This window comes from Phaeoacremonium minimum (genome assembly GCF_000392275.1).
Source record: "Phaeoacremonium minimum UCRPA7 unplaced genomic scaffold PA7_03_scaffold_124, whole genome shotgun sequence".
Lineage (NCBI taxonomy): Eukaryota > Fungi > Ascomycota > Sordariomycetes > Togniniales > Togniniaceae > Phaeoacremonium > Phaeoacremonium minimum.
Window position 1 is genome coordinate 110,092 of NW_006921031.1, and position 26,493 is coordinate 136,584.

At 50.3% G+C, this 26,493-nt stretch overlaps 6 protein-coding genes across 6 annotated transcripts; 5 read left to right on the forward strand and 1 right to left on the reverse strand.

The window, feature by feature from the left end:
* Positions 1-1,966: 1,966 nt before the first annotated feature.
* On the reverse strand, positions 1,967-3,108 carry UCRPA7_1656 (putative pheromone receptor 1 protein; the record flags this gene model as incomplete). The annotated part of the gene is made up of 2 exons (XM_007914235.1): positions 1,967-2,475; positions 2,529-3,108. The coding sequence occupies 2 exons, from the start codon at positions 3,106-3,108 to the stop codon at positions 1,967-1,969; spliced, it is 1,089 nt and encodes a 362-aa protein (XP_007912426.1).
* A 1,164-nt stretch (positions 3,109-4,272) lies between these two features.
* UCRPA7_1657 (putative ssdna binding protein) lies at positions 4,273-4,860 on the forward strand (the record flags this gene model as incomplete). The annotated part of the gene is made up of 3 exons (XM_007914236.1): positions 4,273-4,550; positions 4,665-4,753; positions 4,805-4,860. The coding sequence occupies 3 exons, from the start codon at positions 4,273-4,275 to the stop codon at positions 4,858-4,860; spliced, it is 423 nt and encodes a 140-aa protein (XP_007912427.1).
* Positions 4,861-9,667: 4,807 nt separating this feature from the next.
* On the forward strand, positions 9,668-14,770 carry UCRPA7_1658 (putative snf2 family atp-dependent chromatin-remodeling factor snf21 protein; the record flags this gene model as incomplete). The annotated part of the gene is made up of 2 exons (XM_007914237.1): positions 9,668-14,042; positions 14,286-14,770. The coding sequence occupies 2 exons, from the start codon at positions 9,668-9,670 to the stop codon at positions 14,768-14,770; spliced, it is 4,860 nt and encodes a 1,619-aa protein (XP_007912428.1).
* A 1,784-nt stretch (positions 14,771-16,554) lies between these two features.
* UCRPA7_1659 (putative 5-aminolevulinate synthase protein) lies at positions 16,555-18,488 on the forward strand (the record flags this gene model as incomplete). The annotated part of the gene is made up of 2 exons (XM_007914238.1): positions 16,555-16,897; positions 16,957-18,488. The coding sequence occupies 2 exons, from the start codon at positions 16,555-16,557 to the stop codon at positions 18,486-18,488; spliced, it is 1,875 nt and encodes a 624-aa protein (XP_007912429.1).
* A 2,710-nt stretch (positions 18,489-21,198) lies between these two features.
* On the forward strand, positions 21,199-22,008 carry UCRPA7_1660 (putative trna processing endoribonuclease protein; the record flags this gene model as incomplete). Its single annotated transcript, XM_007914239.1, has 1 exon — positions 21,199-22,008. The coding sequence occupies one exon, from the start codon at positions 21,199-21,201 to the stop codon at positions 22,006-22,008; it is 810 nt and encodes a 269-aa protein (XP_007912430.1).
* Positions 22,009-22,746: 738 nt separating this feature from the next.
* UCRPA7_1661 (putative glycoside hydrolase family 30 protein) lies at positions 22,747-24,372 on the forward strand (the record flags this gene model as incomplete). The annotated part of the gene is made up of 4 exons (XM_007914240.1): positions 22,747-23,194; positions 23,259-23,412; positions 23,465-23,494; positions 23,562-24,372. The coding sequence occupies 4 exons, from the start codon at positions 22,747-22,749 to the stop codon at positions 24,370-24,372; spliced, it is 1,443 nt and encodes a 480-aa protein (XP_007912431.1).
* Positions 24,373-26,493: the final 2,121 nt, after the last annotated feature.

Here is a 26,493-nt window from a genome sequence, read left to right on the forward strand (position 1 = left end):
GGCTGATCATTCTCAACGGTGATTCGGACACTGCCGCCTTAGCGACACGAACTCGAATCACAGCGCTGGGACGAGACAGGTGAGGCACCAGCTGTCTAGTCCTGTCTCTTGCATGCCCTTCTCCATCGTCAAGGATGGCCCTGATCTGGTGCAGGGCTTTACTTCGTATTGTCAGGCATCAACGGCGCTGCGATGGGTCTGTCTCGTCCTGTTTCCTGCCTCTTCACGGGAACTATTGAATCCTGATGTTTCGGTCGGAAGCACAGCATACTGCTTCCCGGCCTCTCAAATTCTACCGAAAAGCTTCTCTCAAGTGAGAGACTTACACACGCCCCTTTCTTGCCTTCCGGTCGGTCACACCGCTTCCTATAGAATGACTCCCATGCAGCCGTCACCTGCATTGGTTCTGCCGAGCTTGCTTCGACCGCACAGACGGCAAGGCTGAAATCGTGAGATGTGGTTTGTCTGAGGCTCGTCCAGCGCCGCCTCCGCCCAATAGGTAACGTGCGGGGACCGAGACGTTTCTTTCTCTCCTTTTGTTTGCCGCATCGAGCTTGGTCTGCCGTTTGACGAACGAGAGGTGCAGGCACGCCAGGGCACAGACTGTGGGCAGTTCCACCATTGGTCCGAGTTGTACCGGCCGGTCTGCATGGGCTACATTTAACGTTATGCATTGAATGCACGGAGCTTGGGCGGCATTGCGGACTGCGACCAAACGCGTAAAACTTGGCCCTGCAGGACGCGTGTGCTTGCGAGAGAGCCTGGTACACGATTATATGCTGTCGTAAAAAGCCAATGTTTATGAATGCCTGTCGGCTGTGACATGCCAAACTTGTTGCAGCTTGTATAATACTTAAATGTATTGTAGTAGCTTCATGTATTGGTGTTACTTGCCCATCATACCACGGTAAAGGGGATCATATGGGCATGTCCGATTATTAGTTATCACCATGAGTTGAATTTGTCTCTTCATATTGATTGGGGTTTCACATTGAAGTATCACATATTATAGTAGGTATGGCTATCATGAAAAGACGATACGATCGACTATGGTTCACGATCAGATATTCACGTGAGATACAGCTGGCACAAGAAAGCTATTCATACTCAAGGCGCCGAAAGACTTAATAAAGCTGCTTCTAATTCGGAGTGATGCCAGTCTAATCTCCTACTTGATATCGAGAAATCAAACTATAGCAATTAGAGAATCTGGGAACTCTCCTTTCGCGCAATTGGGTCTCTAACCCATGATCGATCGAGGTAGTGACTGGTGCCAATGACAAACTACGAAGCCTATATGTAAAGAATGACCTCATGAAGACTGAATCGACTGCATGTGTGTGAAGAAGCAAAATCAGCATCTTGGGCTGTCTCCCAGAGAGCTTTCCGTTGAGTGGGATATGTGGGTTCGAACGTGAACACCCCTTTCAGACCTTAAGGATGGTATATCAGGACTATCCCCTCGGGCAACATCACCGTCCTCTGGCACCCAAATCCTCGTCTGTACGAATTCGTTATTCCCTTGGTCGTCCCACTGCGAATTGGCGCTTCTTTCGCCAATATGGCTGAAAGTTGGTAGTGGTTCCGTGATAGGCGGTCTTAACATGTTCAAACTTGCTGGGGCTGCCTCCAGATCAGTTGCTGCCGTCTTCTTCCTCCAAAATGTCGGAAATCTGATAGGATACTGAAGAGCGAGGCCGGTCCGGAAGATCCAGGGGTTGCGGTGTGGTAACTCAGTCTTCGGCTCCCTTAGGTTGGTCGATGTTCCCGCCAATCCACTCGCCACCGGTGTGATCGAGTCCGTATGAGAGGGGCAGGCGGTAGGTCGAGCAACTTCGAGGGAATTGAGACCGTGCCCATCATCTGTTGCTGTGTAATGACTTACAACAGCGACGGACGAGCCTTTGGTATACGAGTTGCTGGCAAATGTTAGCTTAATCAGACTTTCTTAGTACGGACAAGGAGATTACTTGACATACTCGGAGCTGCGGTTTGCCCATGATCGCGAACCAGACTGTATACCGCGGTTGCGACTCTCTGATGGGAACCACTCCTCATTGAGTTTCGGGAAGATCTTGCCAAGTCCGACAAATCTCAGGTATCGTCGGTATGTGTCATGTGCCTCCTTAGTCCTTCCGAAGAAGACGAAGAAAACAACGGCCGTAAGGAATACGACGATCCATAAGTACATGTCCAAAGAGTTGACAAAGGCGGAAGGGGTGAACGAGATGATATCCCATGCTGGCCCATGAAGTTGTGAGAAATTGTAAGGCAGGTTCCAAGGCCATCCAACCGCTATATTCTGGCCGGCAAACGCCAGCTGGAGCGGAGTGTAAGGAATGACGATGCAGAGAGCCATGAAGTACAACTTTCGCTTGGTTCTCGCGCTTCGGCTCTGCGCGTTGGAGTTACAGGTATTCCACACAGCCTCTCGAGTTGCCCGGTCCACCTTTCTGTAGCGGTAGTAAACCACAACTTGTCCGGTATGTTAGCTTGTTTCCTTTAGATACATTAGGGAGTGTACTTACCGGCGAAGACGGCTGCCAGAAATGCAAATATCGGAGCAGGAAGGAGAAAGAACACCAGGAACATCCAGTTGGGATAGTATACACCAAGAGCCGAGCAACCGATGACAGCCGAGATATCATATCGTTTGATTTGCACGAAGTACGTCAAAATAACCTGTAAGAGTGGTACAGGGAAGAGAATCAAGGACTGAAAGATAAACTTCCTGCGCTTCTCGCTGCTGGTCAAGCCAGTTACCCTATTCAGGGCCACTTGGCTGGCGAGGTTGTTCATGATGCAGAAGACGGAGGCCGCGTATAGAGTCTGAAGGGGCATGACAGTATAAATCTGCAGATCACACCAGCCATAGCCTCGAAACCAGTGCTCTATGTCGTCGTTGTGCCATATCAGAGGGTTGACTGCATCGCGGAGATTGAGGATGATGACAACGATGGCTAGTGTTGTGCCAGCGAGCTCGCGATTCTTCCACAGGAGTCTCATAGGTACCCAGCATGCACCAACAGCTATGAAGCTGAATATGACTCGGATGATTACGTTCACGAGTAGACTGGTGTTCGTGGACCCATTGCCGCTCTCATCCATGGGGCTCATGGTGGAGTTTGTTGCGTCCATATTGGAAATCCAAAGTAAAGGAGTAATGTCGATTGTAAGGACTCAACTATCCGTGAGGATCAAAGCCGTGTTCAATTCACCTGGTCGAGGTCTTGGGTCGATCGTCGAGAGAGATGTGCAGTGTATTAGACACAAGAGCTGCCATATAACCTCTTCGTGAGGATATCGTAGAGAGCAATTTGGTCACAGAAGAGCCCGGCTGTCTCCAACTCTTTAGTCAAAGGGTATCTTGGAAAAGAAAAGTTTCAATTCCCGTCTTTTGATATAGAAAAGGGGGAGAGATGGGGGCTTCCGGTAACCCGCCACCCAAAGGAGGCAAAGCCATGGTCGAACTGGGGATGTTATTCAGGAGAACAAAAGGCAAAACCGGGTCCGCTGAACCCGGAACACATGAGCAATACAGTAAGACAAAAGAGAGAGTTGAGTTGAGTTTGGGTGGTAGCCTGGCTATTGGCTAGTAGACGTCTATGGCTTCTATTCAGAGGTCTTATTCAGGACACAATTAGGTCTAGCGTCCTATCCAAGGGGACGGCCACCAAACCTTCGCCTCACCAACAGTGGCCGTCAACCCTATAAAAACGACCACTCGTTCAGATATATGACGATCATTTAGGAGGAACTGTATTTCTTGCGTTTAAGGATGTGGTCCTGAACGCCATCGAGTCTATAGTGCGCAATTCACTACCATGGGAGGTTCAAATGTACTTGGAGTCGCGCACTCCGAGCCTGTCCCTCCCTAGTGGACGCCTCCGGTTGAGCAATGGATAGTATCGAAAATTTATCCCTTTCTAATTACTCTATTCAATCAAGAGCACATCAAAAATGATCATAGCCTGGATTTGAGTACTCCTGTGTGTCAATTAGGCGATGCAAAGGGGAAGAATTATCGACACTTACACACGCAAGGAGACATTTAGCATGTACCCAAGAGGCACCGTGCACGGACCACCCGCTCCTTTCCCGGTCGCCTAGTACCGTCGCGTCAATCGCACACTGCGGTGCCGTGGCGCGCTCGACATCCCGTATCTGTTTAATTGAACCAACTTGCATCATTGCTCAACTCGATCAGTCACCCACAGCCTCCCGCCTACTCCCAATCCGTGCCTAAATAACATACTCAATTCATCAAGAAGAATGTCTTCCTTCCTTGCTCGCCGCGCCGGCATCAGCGCCCCGCGCGCCATCCGCGCATTCAGCACGACACCCGTTCGCCCTGTCGCCAAGATCACCATCGTGGGCAATCTTGCAGACACCCCCGAGCTGCAGGCCACCAGCACCGGTCGTGAGATTCTCAAGTATGCCGTCGCCTCCAACAGCGGCACCAAGGACAATCGTCAGACGAGCTGGTTCCGCGTCACTAGCTTCGAGGCTGAAGGCCCGCGCCGCGATTTTCTCCAGAGCTTACCAAAGGGGTACGTCTATGTCATCTTCTTGGGGGGGTTGGGCATGCAAAGAGCGAGCTGCGCAGGATGGGATATATCGATTGCTTGATTGTAAGAGTCATTGCTGACATATAACTGGTTCAGGTCCCTGGTCTACGTCGAGGGTGACGCCACCATGTCCACATACCAAGATGCTGAGGGCAAGACGAGAAGTGCCCTGAACGTCGTCCAGCGTACGTAGTCAATCACTCATTGCAGCTATACATGTAACTTACCAATAATAGGAAGCATTGAGGTCCTCAGACGTCCTCAATCGCAGGGCGACTCTGATTCTGCTTGAGCAACGATAGATAGCGGTAGCCAAAGGAATGACGGGCACTCATGGGCATGGGAATGTACATTGCTCATGTAGACTGATGTTGTAGTCTCCACTCCGGATTGCAGTCTTTTGTTGGGTCGGAAGATAATTGATTGCGCCGTCTGTACAGAAGTCTCCTTACTTAATCTGATACCATCTCACTAAGAACTGCTGCACTTCTCGCATAAGTGCCCACCAGTAAACAATTCCATGCTTATCAATACCTAAACCCGTCCTTGGACCACATTAGTGACTATTGATGTCCCTGCTGCATAGGGTACAGTGTGATTGACCAGTTTGAAGGTTCAACAAATGTGTAAGAACCGTCTTCTGGCCTGTAGCTCCCACACTGGCGCTTCCTGCCATAGCCTTGTTCCGAAGACCATCACTTCGACCTAGAGACAATAACCACTAAAATTATCGCAAGTAAAGGCAAGACGCTGAGAACGCTAAGTCCGTGACTGCACTAATAGAGACAACGTCCACCTTTCGAGGAATTGCATCTTAAAAGCAGCACGTATCTCGTGAATCCCAGATGCCTCAGTCCGTCCACAACAGCTGCCACATGAATCCTATCAAACTCCCGCTAATTTGCCTCTGCGTCGTTTCAATCTCCTCGACCATATTCGCAAGGTCCTGCTTGGCCTTGCAGATTCCTTGGCAAACGGTACAGGGAGATTGAGGAGCGTTCCGATGTACCTCATCTTCTTCCCAGTGCAGCTTGGCAAATTGGATCTATCACTTCGTTCGCACTTCGAAGCTTCGAAACAAGCCTCACTTGTTGGCGGTATGCATTCAGGTAGTAGGCGCGAAGCATAGCCCGGCGTCGTAAAGACCCGATTCTGCCATGTTTGTAACGCGAGGTGTGTCCGAAAGCTACTTGTGTAAAGGAATTAGGCTATTGTTTTTGATTATTGAGTGATGTAAAATACTGTTATTTGACTATGCCGAGATGAATCAATGAAGTTGAATATTCCGAGCCGTACGAAAAAGGGGAATCGGGAATAGAAGTGCTGACGGTTATCTGCAATTGACATGTCGTCTGGGCAGCATATTTTAAACCTGAAAATTTTACTAAGGTAGTACGGAAATTGCTTTTCAAGGTCTATTATGCAAGGTCTAGTTATTCAACTAGGAAGGAGCAAGACACTGACTGCAAGCAAGGCTAGGCACGACTAAGCAGTAACATTGCACAACTGGATGAGCACACTATGCCCAGGTCAAACCAAGGCGAGCCCTCTGGTTAGATGCACCGAAATACAATATGATTGCATGGCTATCTCTTTTTGTTCACAGATCGAGTCGCTCTTCGTTGAAATGAAAAAGGGTTACAATCCACCGTATTTCAAGAGTAATTGCTTAGACAAGCGTACACGAATCCATGCAACCGAAGCCTGCCGCTACGCCTCCTTCCTCGCTCTGATCGCCTTTTGTCCGCAAGAGGTAGCCTGCCTGCTCATTGTGTAGAATGTCTCCAGTGTTTTGATTCCAGACGCATGTACCATATATGCCCAACTCACAGATGACGCCGCCTTGCTCGAGATTGCCATTCCGTAGGATGAGATTCGCAACCGGAGGCGGTGTGATTAGCTCCATTAGAATATATGAATTCCAGTGAGATTCCGGTAGAGATTGTAAATAAGGGGGTATGGATGCCTTGTAGAAGTTGTTGCCGCCACCTTCCCGTTGCGGTTTGAGGACATATTTCTGGCAAGCCTCGGGGTCCAGCGCTAATTTACGTGCCTCTTGGCCGGGCTCACTATCATCCATGGGATAAATGTTGGTGAATGTCTCCCACAGCTGCTGCCAGGCCTCTGTTTCCTCGGGTATGAAACGGCCCAGTTCAGAAGGCGCAGAGGACGGCTTCGGAGTCGCTAGGATTTGTTGCACCTTTTTCGCCCCGGCCAACTGCGTCAATACTGTAGGGCATTTAATTGCATTGGAGCGCTCGAGGTGATACCGTGCATCCCAAGCCGTCTGGTCTGGGTAATCTGATGGGCCGTATCCAGATCGCATGTACACTACTGATACTTCGAACTCTTTGTCTGGGTTGCTCGGTAGGCGATAAACGAGTTGTCTTTTTGGAGTATCGGCTATCCTCGTTCGTTGGAGAATCTCTGCAAAAGGAAGTCGAAACACCGGGATCAATGGCGAAGATGATTTCAGTTCATACTCGAGATGGCGTTGATCAAAGACATTTCTCTCGCCTCCTTGAATCAAGAAGATGACGCAGCGGTCCAATCCAAGCTCGGAATCTGAATAGGCTTTGAAGGCTGCTTTCAGACCGGCTGCAAGTCCTCTTACACTTTCATTTTGAGGCAAAGAATAGCTTGTCTGAGTGCTGCCTTCTTTCAAGTAAGGATACTCAGTGTTCGCAAGGAATCTGGAAGTGTAAGCCTTTGTGTCGGAGACTTCGGAATCAGCATGTCGTAGGCGTCGCTTACTTATGCAGACCTGATGTCTGGGAGGAGAGGCCTCCGAATGACGATGCGATGGTGTTGAATTCAACCTGTTTGATTTTTGGGCTCGCCTCCTTTGTTGATACGTCTTGGTGAACCATATAATCCGACCTGAAAAGCCCAAGTGATAAAGCCTGACCCGTTTAGCTAAGAAGCATTGATTCAAGCAAGCGGAAACGCGACACACATACCTGAACATATCCCTCCTCCTTAACTCGGAGATGGACCTTCCAGAGATTTGCAATAAATTCATCACCTCCAGCTACCCTACAGTATATTAGCATGCATCCGCTCTGTAACGACTCGAGAATGCCCTAGACAATGGCGCGACATTGTCTAAAGATGGTTTCAATACATACTCTTCGACAACGTGGCTGAGAAAAGCCTCATCTTGACTTATTTTCGAGTAAAGTTCGTTATATGACTTCTGGACTGACTCGGCTTGCTCAAAACACACTCGTGGGAAAGGACTAGGAAACAGGGTGACTGGAGCATTGATGGCCAAGATGCCATTAGGATCAGCTTCAGCCGAAGCAATCGATGGCGGCGGCCGAACGGCAAGGCCATTAGCAATTGACCAGTCCTTGATAGCCTCGACCAATCTCTCACGCTCGTCCGCGTCAACATTCGGGGGATAAGCGCCCGCGAAGGGGCTAGCCGAACCCATGATGGGGCTTGATTTATAGAATTCCTCTAGTCCTCGAGCGTTGACGAGCTGCCAGATTTATAATCACGCATATGCTTCTTTTTCTGAGCCACAGCGCAGTCGATGCTACAAAACACTCAGAGATAGCTGTGCGAATCGCTACCGATGTCGGTACTCCTCAAATGATGGTGATGTCTTGACTGTTTGACCTGCTCGGAATTGGGTATATACAAAATTTATTCTTGGATCGTAAACGGCCACGCCGTACGAGAGTTCAAGATATGGCAGATGTTGGTCAACTTCAGTGGTTTAGTAGGGATTTCGTCGATGGAGGAGGTATATTGGTTTTCTACTTAAAATGACGGGATGTCGTCTTAGGAATTAGTAATACTTTTTTTAGATCGGTAGGTAGGAGAGTAGTCAATATTTTAGGGCGTGAGACTTTCTTCCTCACATCGGCATGAATTGCTAAATAGCGTTTCGCCTGGCGCGGGTGCTTGCCAATTCAATTTCCTCTAGCGGATTAGGATAGTACCATAAAGATCTTGGTAAGTTGTAAAGTTAGATACCTAGGCATTTCGAACTAAGATGTTATCTTGTAGTGGTTTTTTTTCATGCCAATCTACCTAACTAGATATTACATTATACCTTTTTCAAGATGCTCTGCGCTCCTTGAGGGAATCTCTGGTTGCGGCTACATGTGTGAATCTACACAAGCTTTCTTTGTAGTGAAATCACCTCACCCAAGAATACCAGGCTGGCTTCCTGTGCATTCGCTAAACTATAGGCAGCAAGCCACCCCCACATTTGATCTGCCTTTAAGGTTAGGGAAGTCGGTTTTCCCCCCTTATGCACTGCCACAGGCATCACAACCAACACCTGCAATTACCTAACTGGTGTTGGCTGCCTGGTGTTTTTACTCACGGCCGCACCTGCCCACCGCGTCTCAGCATCTCACCTACATGCGCTCGACTGTCCACCTGGAAACGCGCACTGAGGGAGACAGCTTTTGTAAATAGCAACTACGACATTCACGTCTTCCCTTCTGTCACATCTTCCCTTGTTTACACTTCCTTCTGAAGCTGGTATCTGTCCGAGCTCTTTTACTTTCTATCATCATCCTTCTCATAACGTTCCCGTCTTTCATCGACATCACGTATCATCTCAAGATCTCTGTCGTGCGGCTCCACCATCCACCTCATCCTCCGCCGAGATCATAACCTCATCACATTGTCTCCAGCATCAAACAAGGTTGTCATCTCTCTTGGTGATTCCATGCAAGCGGCGCTTGTCATTCACTTTACCCCTCGACTTGACCGTTTGGTTTTCTCGCGCTAGCTAGCCCGGTCCTGTCTCATCGCCCATGGGTCACACTTGTTCTGCCTCCACACTGTTCTGCTCGTTTGCAAGCTTGATGCTGTAAGTACTCTCTTTTCTTATATTTATCTATCTTTTTCCCGATCACCACCTTAATCGTTACTGTCGCCTGCCTGGTTCACACCTAACATGTGGTCGAGTTTCGTCCTTTATGTTGAAGCCTTCGTCTCATCCGAGGATCATTATCAAGTATCCTGAAGCGTCTAAACAACCGAGAAATGCATTGTCAAGTCACGTCATAATCTCAATTGACCATCCGACTAATTCTGACTTTCACGTCTAGACTTTCAGGCGATCTCCATTCAAAATGCCCGGGGAAGTAGTGGACGACGATCCTTTTGACTGGGACGTGGATCGTGTAATCAAGGAGCTGTGCTCTTCAGACCGGACATGGGATGCGCCTCCGGCCTCTAAGCTGCCAGATCCTGTCAAACTCTCCCAGCAGCTCATTGATCATGACATCGACGGGGAAACTCTCCTTGGCTGGGGAGATTCTGATAACTCACTGCAACGTCTGTGCATTGCATTAGGCGTCTCTAAGATCCGCCATCAACACTCTATCATCCAAGCAATCAAATTCTTCAGAACTCGCAGTCCCCGCTGGAAGAAATCGACAACTTTGGATCCTCAGCAAGATTCAGATGTTGAGATGACCGAGAAACACTGTTCTGTCTCCAAATCTCCCAGTTTGGGCAATGGAGATAGCCGAATCTTGGCAGTTATCAAAGACGAAACTTACCGTTTGTCCACCCTACAGAAGGAGACCGGTGGAAGCGTCATAAATGAGAAATCTGAGGAAGGTCTCCCGAAGAAGAGGAAACGAATCGCTCCTATCAACACCTCGACGCTGGCAACAGGAATAGGCTCAAAGACCTTTCCGACCGAAGCTGACCAATGGATTGACAAGAGACCCGGCAATACGAGTATTACGGGCCTCCGGCATCTCGGTGCCCAGGGTGAATTTCTGGGTTCTGGAAAGCTCTCCGCAGCGGATGTTCTGCATCCTGATCCTGATGGGTCGGACCCCGATGTCAAAGACCGTGATTTCTCCTGGATCCTGACCGGCTTCATTCCACCGGCACGACGTGTGCAAGTGAACCATATCATGAAGCGACACCTTCGTCACAATGCCCTTTCATTTGGGAAAGCCGACGGCCTTCATTTGGATGATGATGATGATGACGATGAGATTCTCCCAGCATTTGGAGAATCGGGCGACGAGAACGAATATGACGAAGAGACCTGGCGAGAAATCCAGGAAGAAGCCTCAGAACAGAACGAGCACGTCGCAGGTTCCAAATATCAATATCTCAACTCTGAAGAGGTTGACGCGATAGTTCAGCAGGCGATCGAGGATCTCAAGTCCACTTGGCTTGAAGTCAAGTTACCCCGATACAAGAAAAAGGCGTATAAGATGTGGATGGATGCCCGTCAGCATGGGAGCCGCGGGCATCAGATAACCTTTGCCAACGAACGCGTACATGACCTCGAACTTCGAATCGCAAATCTCTGTAAACATATATATGAACAGAAGTGGGCGAGAGCCGACCAACTCGAGCTTCAGCGACAAACAGCATGTTTGGAGCAGAGCGTCTTTGAGAGGGAGCATTCCGCGTGGATCATTCGCGTTCTAAACAGTCCGACTGCACCAGAGAAGCCAGCACAGCCCGCAAGACTTACTACTGTCCGACAGTCTAAACCACCGAAAGTGCGAAAGAGTGGCAACGGGGATGAAGAATTATTGACCAGTGCTTCAGAGGATGACCTAGATGATTTCGTCGTGGATGATCAGGCACAGGACTTTGATCCTGATCCCTTCATTGTGTCAAGCAAGCAGACTATTGTTTCGAAGCATACCAATAACACTGTATCGTCTGAGGATCGACAATATGCACCGATTGCCCGAGGCATGGTGACCGGGAATAGTCAAACTGGGGACGACACTGAGATGCTTGACTTGACAAACAACGACGAGCCGCCTGACTATGCCGATGTCGCAACTATTGCAGAGATGGGAACCAAGCATTGGCAACTTGTAGGCGATAACGAGCGCCAAATCATTGCTGTTCTTTACAACTCAGCACCTGAACGTCGCAGAACAATCCTACGGTACGCTCTCAATTACAATGTCGGAGATGCTTGGGATGGCGTGATCATGGCCGCCTTGAAGAATAAGGCTTGTCTGGTTGAATCTTCACCTTCCACACCTCGCTCGAAGCAGCTCAAGGCAAGACTGGGCTTCACCAGAATCTTCGACTTATACATTTCAGGTCACTCTGATGTTAAGAACAACAGACCTGTCAACAACGAGACTGCTAGAAAGATAGAGTCAAAGAAATCGGAGTTTGACAACTTCTTTGCCTTCCTCAGAAGTGTCGCTGATTTCTTTCCCGTCAACGTGGACCTTATGCCCTCTAGTCAGAAAGCTGCAGCCTTCGATGAGCATGGATCTCCACCAAGCATGCAAAATGGCGAAGCACATGACATTCCATCGGATGTTCCAACAGACGAGGATATGCTTTCTCCTTCTAAGAGACGGAAGCGGCAGATCATCAGAGACGAAGCTGCCCAGAATCTTCGCGACACCGACAAGCGCCGCGTGGAGACGCAAGAGGCTCGGCGCAAAATTCTTCGCGAGAGACTAAAGATTACAGATTCGATGTCCCAGGACGTGACTAGGCTTATCATCAATGAGACCAGGAATGACGAAGAAGGCTTCATTTACATCAACAAGATGATTGCTAGTCGTATCAAGGACCACCAGATTGAAGGGGTGCGTTTCATGTGGGATCGTTTGATCGCTGGCTCTTCTGCCAAGCAGGGCTGTCTCCTAGCCCACACTATGGGGTTGGGTAAAACTATGCAAATCATTACACTCCTTGTTGCAATTGCAGAAGCGGCTGCCTCGCCGGACCCCTCAATCAACTCTCAGATTCCCGAGGAGTTGAAAGAGTCAAAAACTCTCGTCCTATGCCCAGCCGGCTTAGTTGACAACTGGATGGATGAGCTTTTAACGTGGACCCCAGACAAGATGACCCTCGGTGACCTCAGAAAGATTGACAGCAGTCAGAAAGACCCTGAACGCACTGCCAATCTAAGGGCCTGGGCCGAAGAGGGTGGCGTACTGGTTATTGGTTACCCCATGTTCACTAGGCTTGCTAACAAGGACGAATTTCAATCCTTCCTGTTCGATGTTCCGAACATCGTTGTTGGTGACGAAGCACACAAACTTCAGAACCCACATGCTAAAGTCCATAAAGCTGCCAAAGGCTTTCGGACAACATTTCGTATTGCCATGACAGGATCGCCACTCGCCAATAACGTTGAAGAGTACCATTCCATGATCAATTGGGTTGCGCCAAACTACCTCGGACCCCTCAACGAGTTCAAAGCCTTTTATGCTGATCCGATCAGAGACGGGCTGTACGAAGATAGCAGCCCGTCTGAGAGACGAAAAGCGTTCAAGATGCTCAAGGTGTTGAAGCAAACTGTGGCGCCCAAGGTTCACCGTGCAACTATCGCGGCTCTACGGGAAACACTGCCTCCCAAGAGAGAGTTCATTCTCTACCTGAAGTTGACTGAGCGGCAATTCGATGCCTACCTGAGATTTGTCCGTCACCTCAAAGAAAATCCCAAAGCACAGGACAAGGGCAATACACTCTTCCAACTAATCGGTACCCTGAGTCTCCTCTTGGCGCACCCCAAAATCTTCCGTGCAAAGCTCGAGCAAAGGAAAGCGCTGGATAAGGATCAGCAAAAATCGAAGTCAATCGCAAACGTGAAAGAGGATCGTGGTGATCTCCCCGCAGAGGTTCTGACTGTGGAGGTGCTAAGCAATCTCTTGGCGACGCTACCAAAGGAAACGATGGAGGCTATCAATGCTTCTTACAAGATGGCTGTGTTGGTGAAGATCCTTGACCAGGCGAAGCTGATGGGCGAAAAAGTCTTAGTCTTCTCGCAGTATCTGGATACACTGGATTATATTGAGAACCTTTGTCGCGAGCAGAAGCGACTCTACCTCAGATTAGATGGATCAACTGCTCCGAATGTTCGTCTGAGGGACGTCAAGCAATTCAATACAGGGAAAGACGAGGTCTACCTCATCTCAACGCTAGCTGGGGGAGTCGGTCTCAATATACCTGGTGCCAGCCGTGTTGTTATATTCGACTACAAGTTCAATCCGATCGCAGAACAGCAGGCCATAGGCCGTGCATATCGACTCGGCCAGACAAAACCTGTATACGTTTACTGGCTGGTCTTTGATGGAACATTCGAGAGGAATCTCCAAAATCAGGCTATCTTCAAACTGCAACTACAATCCCGGGTGGTGGATCAGAAGAATCCAATTGCACGCGCTCAGAAAGCCAGGGAATACTGTCGTGACCCTGTGAATGTCGTACCGCAGAATCTTGACAGTCACAATGGCATGGACCGAATACTCGATGCAGTCTTAGAAGATGATGCGCTTTCCAGTCACATCACGTCAATTGACATGACGGACACATTTGACGAGGAGGAGCCCGAGGAGCAGCTAACAGCAGAAGATAGCAAGGAGATTGAGAAATTGATCCTTCGTAATCAGCTACGCTGGCAAAACCCGGAAGAGTACAGGCGGCTCGAGCAGCAGGATGGTGCTTTACAACACAACCAATCACTTGTTCCTAGCATCGTACAGCCGACAGGTTTGCCCCTTCTAACTCGCGAACTTACTCCCAGAGCATTGGAGTATCGAAACGGTCAGCCTGCGGCATCAGGATCTCACTCGCCAGGCTTTCAGAACCGAACGCACTCTTCTATATCACCGGAGTCTGGGAATGAAACTCCTTACTTATCACCGCGCGGGATTAATGCGAGTAGACGTCAGGCAGCAATGCCTCTGTCCTCGGCACTCCCACAGGCGTGGTTAGCTGACAGGCCGGCGCCAGATTCCCCAACCCCTGTGGACAGGGCCCGGTCGGCGCAGACGTTACTCACCGAGAACAGTCTCCCGCTAATGGGCACTGGCACGGGCTTCAGAACGCGTGCTGCGCCTCAGATTACCCAGTCATTCATTGACGTTCCGGATTCATTTGCCAGCAAGTTCCGCGACTCACTGGTGTATCGTGGTGAGGGAGTTGCTGACATTGGGGTTCGTCAAGAACGAGCTCGAACGCTGGCCACGGAGGTAGAAGGTATCATTGGAGAGCGACATCCCCAAGGATTACCGATGATGGACGCATGGCGACGTGTGATGGACAAGATTGCGAACTCCGAGATCTTGGCGGCTTTCCTAGCAGGTGAAATTTCACCTGGCGACTTTGTCTTTCTCCAAGTTGATCAATTGCTGGCTCGCCAAAGGCAGAACGCATCGAGAGGCAACCTGGTGGCCACGACAGGGGCCCGTAATGGCAGGGGCGACCCCAATGTATGATGCCACCTTCCCTTGCTCATGAAGAAACCCTTCAACGATCAAGTTGATCGGCCAAACACCAACCCCTCAACTATTATTTACTCAGAAGCATGTCAGTGTCAGGTAACTAACTACTCAACCCCCCAAACACAGCACCTCCAGTCCCATCTACATCGTCCTCAATCCGTGAAAGGCGAACCACGAGGAATTCATGCGGCATCGGACCGGTTGGCGGTAGAGGCCGTCGCTGCTCGTAGGGCAAGTCGGGGACGACCAAACTCGACGACTGGACGACTGCCGAGCTGGGCGCACGAAGCTCTAAGCAAGAAGAACGGCGGTGGTAGCCCAGCGCAACTACCAGATAATCCTCAGAGGTTGGGGGATTCGGCGGACATGCCGCTCACTCTGGATGATTAGAGTAGTTCGAACGGCTTTGGTGGTGACCGTACCGACCCTTTCCTACTCGGTATGGTAAATTTCTTTTGATCACATCTGCACAGGCGTTACGGTACGGAAGTTGGATGGCCATTTGCGTCATAAGATACCCTGATACCCTGACTCTATGTGTTGTTGCTTTGGCTGGCTTCCTGCATTTATGATGAAAGGGTGCGTTTGATGCACAACTGGATGTCTCTGGAGGTGCAACTCAGGAAAGGAAAGTGACGGAAAGGATTCTCATTTGAGACGTGTATGGATATTTGACTATGATGGCACGGAATTGTGGGCATGAAGGTCAATTGTAACTGTTTGTATGAACATAGGAATACAGAGCAGGCACCGAAATGAAGGCTCCTAAGGAGCGTTTTGACAGCTTTGCAATGAATGAGAGAATGCCTCTGAGGAGTGGAGGATGTGGTCTGATATTAGTGTGCATGAATAAGAGGCGGTGGGCGGGTAAGGTGGAACAGAAGCGTATTCATGGCTTCGCATAGTTTAAGAGCCGATTGACCAAGGTAGACCGAAGTAGATTACTCATGACTGTTAGAAACGAGCATACTGTGCCACATCGTCAGTTGTGGTTGGAGACTGCAATGGAAGACAGAATGCCACGATGAGATGAGGGTATCCAATACTTTATAGAACTATGCATTACTGTACTCGTACGATGTTGCCTGTACTGATTGCGGCTGGATTTACGGCAGTTAAGTCTTCGGGGATCCAGGTGGTGTATTGCGGTGCTTGAAGCCAATCAGAATAAGAAGAGAAGTGATTACCCTCTCGGACAGGGCAGGTCTGACTGCAGTGGCCGACCCCTCTATCGCATCCATTTGGGAGTCAAGAGGCGAGCCAGGATGCCCCAGACCGATACAAGGTGGGGCAAAAAGGGTCTATTCTGGTTTCAATTGTATTCATACATACCGAACGCCGACCGACACTTTTAGTCTCGGGCTCTGCTTCTGTAGGTTTCTGTGTGGTAAGAAAAAAAAGAAAAAAAAACCAAGAGCCGGCTGGACAGGACATTAGGTACATAGCTTACAGTAGTTAGTTATTGCTACTACTGCTGCGGAGAGCGGAGCGCAGTCTAAAACTGGACTAAAGAGGAATAAAGAGTCAATTCACCCGATCTTGTCTCGTCCCTCTCAAAACTCACTCCTCTTTCTCAGCCAGCCATAACAACCCTCCCAGCCCGGACCAATTGTTTCGGCACCAACAATTTCTTCCGCTTCCATCTCACATCTGTCTGCACTGAGATAGCCTCCCTCATCATCCTGTGTATCTGTTGATTGTTCTCATCCAGTCTTCCTTACCTGTCGCATCGGATCAAGTCTTGCTTGCTCTTGTTGATTGTCATCTGAGTCGCCACCATGGATGCTGTTCTCCGGCAGTCCAAGGCCATGTGCCCCTTCTTGAAGAAGGCCTCACCAGCCACTCTGCGTGCCCTGTCGACCTCGACCCGGCCCCAGGTATCCCCCTGTGGCGGCACCATCTCGAAGCTGCAGCTGCTTGCCCATCGCTGCCCAGTCATGGGCAAGGCGATGGCTGTACAGTCTGCCAAAGTCGGTCGCGCTGGGATGGGCGGCGCTGCTGCTGTTGCTGGTCTGTCCACTTACTCCGGCCACGCAAAGGCTGGCAAAGCGAAGCTGCATACCACCCGAGCCCACGATGCCAGGGCTGTTGAGAGCCCATTGTTCAATCCTCGGGAGAAAGGTGTGTGATCAATCCATCAATTGAGACATTATGGCCTGTGCTGACCCCTCTCCCCCCAGCACCCCTCCCACCAAGCATGGCTTCTCGCCAGTCCGCCGCATCTCCTACTCATCAGCCGGGCAATCCACTCAAGAATGATGCCAAGTTCGACTACGAGGCCTTCTACAATGCTGAGCTAGACAAGAAACATAAGGACAAGTCCTACCGTTACTTCAACAACATCAATCGCCTCGCTAAGGAATTTCCTCGTGCGCATATGGCAAGCAAGGAGGAACGGGTGACCGTGTGGTGCGCAAACGACTATCTTGGTATGGGAAGAAACCCTCAAGTCCTGAAGGCTATGCATGAAACGCTGGATGAATACGGTGCTGGTGCGGGTGGAACGAGAAACATCTCCGGCCACAACAAACATGCAGTCGACCTTGAGACGACCATCTCGAAGCTGCACTCGAAGGAGGCGGCACTGGTCTTCAGCTCTTGCTACGTGGCCAATGATGCTACTCTGGCTACTCTTGGTAGCAAAATGCCCGAGTGTGTCATCCTATCCGACAGTCTAAACCACGCCTCTATGATTCAGGGCATCCGGCACTCTGGGACGAAGAAGATTGTTTTCAAGCACAACGACCTGGCCGATTTAGAGGCGAAGCTGGCCTCCTTGCCACTCCATGTTCCCAAGATCATTGCTTTCGAGTCAGTGTACAGTATGTGTGGCTCAATTGGCCCCATTGAAGCCATATGCGATCTCGCCGACAAGTATGGCGCAATCACTTTCCTAGACGAAGTCCATGCAGTGGGCATGTACGGCCCGCATGGTGCTGGTGTCGCCGAGCACCTCGACTTTGAAGCTCATAAGCAAGGCAAGCCTCTGGGCACCATCATGGATCGAATTGATATCATCACAGGCACGCTTGGAAAAGCATATGGCTGCGTGGGAGGATACATTGCGGGCAGTGCGAAGCTGGTTGATATGATCCGATCCCTGGCACCGGGTTTCATCTTCACCACGTCTCTCCCCCCCGCAACAATGGCAGGCGCAAAGGCCGCCATCGAATACCAAATGGGTTACAATGGCGATCGACGACTTCAGCAGCTTCATACGCGAGCTGTCAAGGAGGCACTCAATGATCGCGATATACCTGTGATCCCGAACCCGTCACACATCATCCCCATTCTTGTCGGTAACGCCGAGGTTGCCAAGCAAGCTTCAGATATGCTGCTACAAAAGTATCAGATTTACGTCCAGTCGATCAACTACCCGACTGTGCCGGTAGGCCAAGAGCGCCTCCGCATTACACCCACCCCGGGCCATACAAAGGAATTCCGAGATCACCTTGTTGAGGCTGTAGATGCCATCTGGAACGAGTTGGGCATCAAGCGCACCTCTGAGTGGGCAGCTGAGGGTGGATTTATCGGAGTTGGTGAGCCCGGTGTTGGTGCCGAGGCCCCGTTGTGGACGGATGCGCAGCTTGGAATCGAGCAGGCTACGCAGGAGATCAAGGCCGCCGGCGAAGTGCGCCCCAGCAGTGTCATGGAGACTTTGCTCGAGCGCGAGATGAAGAACGCCTCCAATGCCGTGAGCGCCGCCGCTTGAGTTTTTGTTTGCGCGCGATTGTTTTGCTGAAAAGCGCATCGTTGCCAACCAACTTTCATCAGGGGAGCTCATCGGACCAGAGACCACGTTCTTTCGGGCGGGCAACGATTGCGAGCAAAGGAAACAAACAAGGCCGAGGAAGATCGCCTGCTTGACTTGATCCGATCGAGTATTTTTGAATTTGACTTCGCTTCGTACCAACACTCCATGACATCTGCCCTATCTAGAACCTAGATAGAAGAGTCTCGATTTGAAACCAAAATAAATGTATGGCCATCGCCCGATTGGGCGAGTAGTACTGCCACAACAACTCGTGTTTAGCTCTTCTTCTTTGCGCCGCTATGTGACAGCTTTGATATGCAACTAGGGACCTGATGACATAGCTCTGCTCTTGCCGGACCCCCTTCCCGCGGTGACAGGTGCGCCAGCACTGGTCGAGTTGCCTGATTGGGAAAGTATGAGGCCATTCATTCGCCCCAATCACGTTACCTCACAAGGCTGATGCAACCTTCGCGCGAAGTACCGACGCGGCTAACCGCATGTCATGTACTATGGTATAACGGTAGGTAATGGCTGTGGGCCGGCTGGTTAGACCAAGTAAGTTGGTCTACGCGATATGTAAATCGTTGCAGAATATCAGCTACCTGAGGGAGGCTCCAAACGAAACAATATGAGAGGACCTGGATAAGCCAAGACAGCAATCAAATATAGACCAGAGCAGAGACCTTCTTTATTGTGAATTTACGAGTAAAAGGAGAGAAGGAAAGGAGGAATGGACATTACAAGATCAAACGTGAATCGAGCGGGTAAGGCAATGTGTGAGAGTTGAAGTTTTAACGGTTACGGGTCGGGAGATATCAAACCGTAGTGATGAGCTTGCTACGCAGGTAGTCTACGACGACATGAATCTCAAACTAATTGGTACTATCACATGTCCCACGAAAACAGCTCAACGAGAAACCTGGAATTCTACTGCAAAATAATGCACTTTGCCGCCTTCTTCTGAGATCCTCTTATATTATTAAGGAGAGGTCTAACCTAGTAGTTGTTGAGTTTGAGGCAGATTCGTTGACACAATAAGCCACAGAAAACTCGCTAACAAGTTAACGTTGTGACTACTGAGCAAACCCTGCTTGTCAGAGAGCGTGCACGGACCAGATTGTGGCTCTTGCCCGCTCGGACGTCTCGGGTGGCTGCTGCAAGCCACGCCAGTCTCGAACGGAGTCGGCCTGATTCTCCTGCTCCGTTCCCACCGGGACGAACGGGCTGCTATATATGAACAGCAGGCAAGTGCTTCGCCAGGCGTCTCAATGGGAAAATGACAACTTGTCTCTGTTTTGTGAGCTCAAATTACATGAGGTTGCGAATCGCTTTCTTTTCCTAACTTGGCGCTGCCAAAAGTGCCAAATCTCGTTGAGTGCCTGCTCGTAGCAGCAACAGCGCCGAAAAGTGGTGTAGATGATGGATCATGAACCCCTGTCAAAGCATCTAAAGGGGCCTCGCGCCTGCGCAACATGCGCCAAAGCCAAGTCGCGCTGCATCGCCGGCCCGGTGGACGGAATCTGCGAACGGTAAGCATTACAGTCGCCGGCTCCGGCGTGCTACAAGCTGTCCTTCTCCGGGGTTGTGATTCTAGGGAATATCATCGACTAACAATAACCCCTTAGATGCCATCGCCTAAATAAGCCATGCTCCTCTCAGGTCCCAGCACCACCAAGAAAGCGGAAAGATCCAAGGCCGACGAGGGTTGCAGAGCTGGAGCGGAGGCTCGAGGACCTAACGGCTCGGATTGAGAGTTCGCAGACCACCCTGCCCCCGACTCCGTCCGACTCGGGGGCAAGTGGAGGCGCCGCACGCCCAAATCCGCCAATGCGGTCTGCAAAGACTATTCCCTTTGATCATCTGTTTCCGAATGATATGGTTGAGAAGCTCAGCGAACCGCAGAAGACGGTCCGGCGCGACTTCTCCGAATGCAGACTACGGCCACTCTCCCCAGACATTTCACCGGCCTCCGATGCATGCCCCTTGCAGGAGGGGAGCGGCTGGGATGCGCAATGGCCCGCTGGTGCGAGATCGCGAGAAGATCGGCTGCGGGCCGAGCTATCATGGGATCCATGGTGGCCTCGAGGAGAGGAGGCGGAGATGATGCTTGAGGACTACAAGACATATATGGCTCCTCTATTCCCCTTTGTGGTGGTTCCTCCTCATATGACTTCAGACCAGCTTCGTAAGGAGCGTCCTTTTCTGTGGAAAGGAGTCATCATGCAGGCCTGCCATCTCGATTGTGCACGTCAGATCGCCTTGGGCCAGGAATTATTGAGCGATATTGCCCAAGCTTCTCTGACTAAGCCTCAAAAAAGTCTCGATCTACTGCAAGGGCTCGAGATATTGATCGCATGGTCAGTCACGATGTTTCCACATTCAAAAAAAAAAAGCTAAACGTATACATTTAAGGTATCACTATAATTTGCACAGTTTCCAGTTGACGAACTTGCTCTTCCTCGCAAGGTCCATCTGTGTATCGCTTGGTTTCAATGAATCCCAGGACGGCACAAAAATGCAGGAGCACACCTCATCTTGCTTGGAACAGATGAGAGCATTTGCAGGCTGCTATTACCTGGTCACTCTGGTCTTCACGACGAATAAGAAGCCTGATGCATTCATGAATACATCATATCTCGAGGCATGTTGCCGCGTCATTGGAAGCAAGATGGAGTGTGCAACGGATGAACTCCTCATCTACCTTGTGAAGATTCAACAACTAGCTCAGTCCATATCTATGACGCTGGCTTTCCGAAACAACTCGAGCTTACAGGTGGATCTGCCAGTCACCATCATTATCAAGAGTTTTCAGCAACAGCTCGAGGCGTTCAAGAACTCTGTACCCATGAGTCTTGCAGATAACTCATCCATTATGGCTCATTTCCATATTGCCGAGATGCTTTTGTATGAGATCGGCGTTCAAGATGTGCAGGCCACCGCCTCTCTACCAGCGACCGATCGCCTTGAGCTGCTATGGTCATGTCTCAATGCCACAAAGACATTTCTAAACATCCGCTTCTCAGAACCATTATCTGAGCACCCGAGATTTATATGCATGGCTTCTTTTGACTTTGTCTACTCCCTCATCCTCTGCCTGAAGCTCATGACTCTCAACTCTCCAGGCTGGGACCTGAATACGGTTCGGAAACAGCTCTCTTTCGATGAGTTGGTAACCAGGCAGGCTAGCGATCTGAGAATGCTAGCGGAGAGGAGGAGCAGGGGTAGGGGCACGGTGGGCGCCGCACTGGCAGACCCTTTCCTACGACTTGCCACTAGACTGGAGCAATTCAACGAGGTTCTGCGCATGGAGCTTGGCAGCGCGCCGCAGATGTCAGAAATGACTCCGGTCGAGGCCCTGGCGCAGACGAGCCAAGACTTTGTTCAGGACTTGGACTCAAGTTTCTGGCAGGCCATGTTCACCATGAACCCCTCGGAAAACTTGCAGACTACCGCCGATGCGCCGTGGCCATACTGCTGAACAACTGGTCCAGCCTGAAGGAACCGGAAAAATTCGCTCGCAGCTTTCCTGGCCCCGGGAGCTGTGTGCATTGGTGTGTGACAACAACTTTCAGCTTCGGCAATGGACACTAATATAGAACGCCGGGAATTTGGGGATTTGGGCAACACCCACAACGGACCCTTGCCGAACCACGTTATGATCTACGATTAAAGCTTAATGCTCTACGGATGCTTCGTTGCGGAGATTTTTCTGATGGATAAATATGGCGAGAGGGTGACGGCTGTGCGTTTGGCCACATTTAACCGTCCCCGAGCATACAGTCCATTACCACGTACCCCACGGCCAAGAACTTTGACGGCTCAAGGGAAGAAGCTTGATAAAAGCTTCATTTTGAGGTATACGAAGTCAAGGAGAATAAGGAAGCCGGCAAAATATGTTTAGAGTCTCTCTCCTTGTCAGACTTGGCGTCAGTTGGCGTAGGTCGACGAATGGTCCACGGCACCTAAGAGCCGCAGGAGCTTATGACTCCAAAGACAGAGGTTCACAACCTAAGTAAGGAAATCAGGTGTTATAGTGCCGGGATGGGGGAATTAATTTCTCGAAATGGGTTCCCATGGGTTGCTAAAGGGTCTGGGGTGTGGGCATATTATAAAGGTATGAACGTTATCAAAGGCATGTGTATAAGAAAGAGATAATCTCGGCTCAAGCCCACCATCTCAATCGCAACTAAACAATTGAATAATATACAAGATCATCATGCTGTCTAGCAAAGCCATTGTCGTCTCGCTCCTAGCAGCAGGAGCGCAAGCCGCTGGGCTGGCTCCTCGCCAAGCGGGAAGCACCATCACCGTTGACTTGACCAAGACATATCAGACCATGGACGGCTTCGGCTTCTCGACGGCTTTCCAGCGTGCCAATCTCATCACTAATATGTCCGATAAGTCGAAGCAGAGACAGCTGCTGGATCTTCTATTCAACACAACTTCCGGGGCAGGTTTCACCATCATCCGGACGGGAATTGGCTCGAGCCCGGACAGCAGATCCGACCACATGAACACATTCGCCCCAACAAATCCCGGTGGTCCGAACGCAGCTCCAAAGTACCAGTGGGATGGAAAGGATAGCGGGCAGTTGTGGGTTGCGCAGGAGGCGGTGAAGACATATGGTGTCAAGACCTTTTATGCGGATGCGTGGAGTGCGCCAGGTGCGTAGGAGACTGGACTCGAGATCAAGCCTTGCTTTCAGCGCAACTACTTATTCTTGTGTAGGTTATATGAAGACCAACAACAATGAGAACAACGGCGGAACTCTCTGCGGCGTGCCGGGTGCCACTTGCTCGAGCGGCGACTGGAGGCAGGCTTATGCTAACTACCTCCTCGCCTATGTTGACTTCTACGCGCAAGCAGGCGTCAATATCAGCCAGTGAGCATCTTTTCAACGATGCCTTAATTTTAAAGACTGACGTTTGGATTAGTTTGGGATTCTTGAACGAGCCAGAATTTGCGTAAGACAGCTTTCCCACGCGTACTCAAGACTCTTACCCCTGAAAGCTGACTGAATTCTATGAACAGTGCAAGCTATGCATCTATGTCATCGAACGGGAACCAAGCGGCCGACTTCATCAAAATCCTCTCAGAAACTATCAAAAACAGCAGCTACGCCGATCAGGTCGGCATAGCGTGCTGCGACTCCGAAGGCTGGGGCAATCAAGTGAATATGGTCAACAACATTAAATCAGCGGGCGCAGAGAGCATGCTAAAAGCGGTGACCTCCCACACGTACACCGGCGGCGCATCAGGGACGATGAACACCAAGGTTCCAGTCTGGTTATCGGAGCAATGTGACCTAAATGGCGGCTGGACGACCTCGTGGTACTCGAACGGCGGTGCCGGCGAGGGGCTGACATGGGCAAACAATATCTACAACGCTGTCGTCAACAACGGCATCTCCGGCTATCTTTACTGGGAAGGTGTCCAGTGGCCGAACCCCAACACAAATGAGAAGATCATCAAGGTGGATAACTCGACGAATACGTACGAGGTTGCCCGCCGGCTGTGGGCCTTCGCCAACTGGTCGCGGTATGTCCGCCCAGGGGCGGTCCGTGTAGGTAGTTCTGGTGGGAGCGGCGTCAAGTCAGCAGCTTTTAAGAACACCGATGGCACTGTAGCTGTCGTGGTGATCAGCACAGGCGGTTCGGCATCGACTGTGAATGTCAAGGTCACTGGCGCGACGCCGACAGATGTGGCGGCATATGTTAGCGATGGAAGCCACAACTGTGAAAAAACGACAGTGACGGTCGGCAGCGATGGTAGCATCGCAGGAAGTGTACCCGCGCGGGCGATTGTTACGTTTGTCATACCACCGGCGGCGAGCAGTGATTAACTAAATTTCTCCAAGTGACTAGCCAGAATTTCATGAAAAGGGATAACTGTAGTTAACAGATGATTTGTCATTTGATATTCAGCTATCCTTGACGTGCTGTCTATTCGATGTTTCCGTTTCCGGCACTGGCCCTTCAATAGTCTGATTCTGATTCATCATTGACATTTCTTCGGGGCCAGCTTTCTTTTCGATTTCTTCAGGGTGTTCGAGACCGCGATCTTTGATCAATAGGCACCCAAGGAGGCATATTCCCATAAGAGGAACTGCAAGGATAAATACTGCTCGGCTCCCAGCCATGTAGGCGTCAAGCACTCGAGATTTGTCGGCAGGCGACAAGTTGGATGGGAATGAATATGACTGATTAGCCAGATGTTTGAACGCCGGTGGGAGGTTCCTCTTCAGAGCAGCCTGTAGAACGGCAGCTGAAACGGCGAGTCCGACTGCTCCGCCGGCGCATCGAAAGAAGTTCCGGTTGGATGTGATGACGGCTCGTCTTGACTTAGGAGAATGTGCAATCAGCGCGATGAGTGTTGGTTGAATGATACAGCCAACTCCAACACCGATTATCATGAGCGTTACAATAACGACGCCGAGATTTGTCTCTCTTTTCCACAATAGAGTCAACCCAGCACCAAGAGTCCACAACCCAAATCCCAGCCAGATGACTTCTCCGTATCTCTTACGCCGAGAAATATATTGTCCTGAAAGAACAGAACCCATTGACTGAGCAACGGTAAGAGATGAATAGATAGCTGCGGAAACGATGGCCCGGTATTGTCGAGCGTTTTGAAGATACAGAGGAATGTAATACAGATAAGACTGATAAACAGCACCGAAGAGGAAGTTCTGCACCAGCATCACAACAATAACAGGGTTGGCGAAGAGTTGTGCTAACGCAGACATGTGAGAAAAGTGGACTTGCAACATGAGGATACTTCACTTACTTGGCATCATAGGGAGTTTGGCCACTTTCCATTCAATTACAATGAATAGGAGCAGAAAGAAGCTACCAATAGCCAAAAAGGCAATCACCGTGGGTGAGTCCCAAGAAAAATAAGAACCACCACCTGAGATGGGAATGAGTAGAAAGATGACAGCCGTTGAGGAAGCGAACACTCCAGCATAGTCAATCTTAGCCAGGCCTTCTCTAAATCGAGTCACGGGTGGCTTGGTTGGCAGAAGCCAAAAAGCTGTAGTCCAGGCCAGGAACCCCAACGGTGCCAAAGTATAGAAGAATCCGCGCCATGTGCCTCTCTGCACGAAGCCCGCGGCGAGAAAGGGACCGATCAGGTTGCCTATTCCGACCATTGCTCCTATAATTCCCTGGTACTTTCCGCGTTGCTCCAGAGTTACAATGTCAGACACAATGATCTGGGTTAGATTCGCAATCCCACCACCTCCTATTCCAGCAATACCGCGAAACACATAGAGCATGCTAGCACTGTGGGAAAGTCCACATAGCAAATCCGCAACAACAAGAAGGCCCACGGCGGCAAGATAGACGACTTTCCGGCCGAAAATGTCGGACAGCCGACCGTAGAGCATCTGAAAAGATGTGTTGGCTATCAGAGAGGTAGTGCCAGCCCAAGAGATGGTATTCTGAGCGTGCAAATCGGCAGCGATAGTGGGAAGAGCGACACTGACACCATTCTGGTCAATGAAGTTGATGAGGAGCGTTACAGAAAGCGCAGTGAAAGCAAAGATTAGCTGTGTTCCGGATAGAATGTTTGTCTGGTCATGAAGCGCCCGTTCGGCTTTCGCTTGGCGCTCGCGTGCCCCCATGTCAAGAGATCGCACTGAGGTGGAAGCCTCAATGGTCAATTAGACTTATACAAGATGCCAAGAAATAGTGATGCATGGCGGCCAGGAACATGCGGGTTCAAGGTTCTGTTTTTGTGAGAAGCTTCAGTAGGGCGGTTATCGCATCGGGGTTCCAAGTGGATACTGCTTGCTTAGCTTCTCCTCTAGCCATTCTTTCCTTCTTGTCGATCGGATGTAAACTTCCGATGCCATCAGACAACAGGGCCAGACAAGAACGGTAAAGCATGTCAATGAATGCCTCAATTGGCCTAGACACCCCAGGGACCGGTTGACGCCGTTGTACACCTCTGCCGGGGTAAT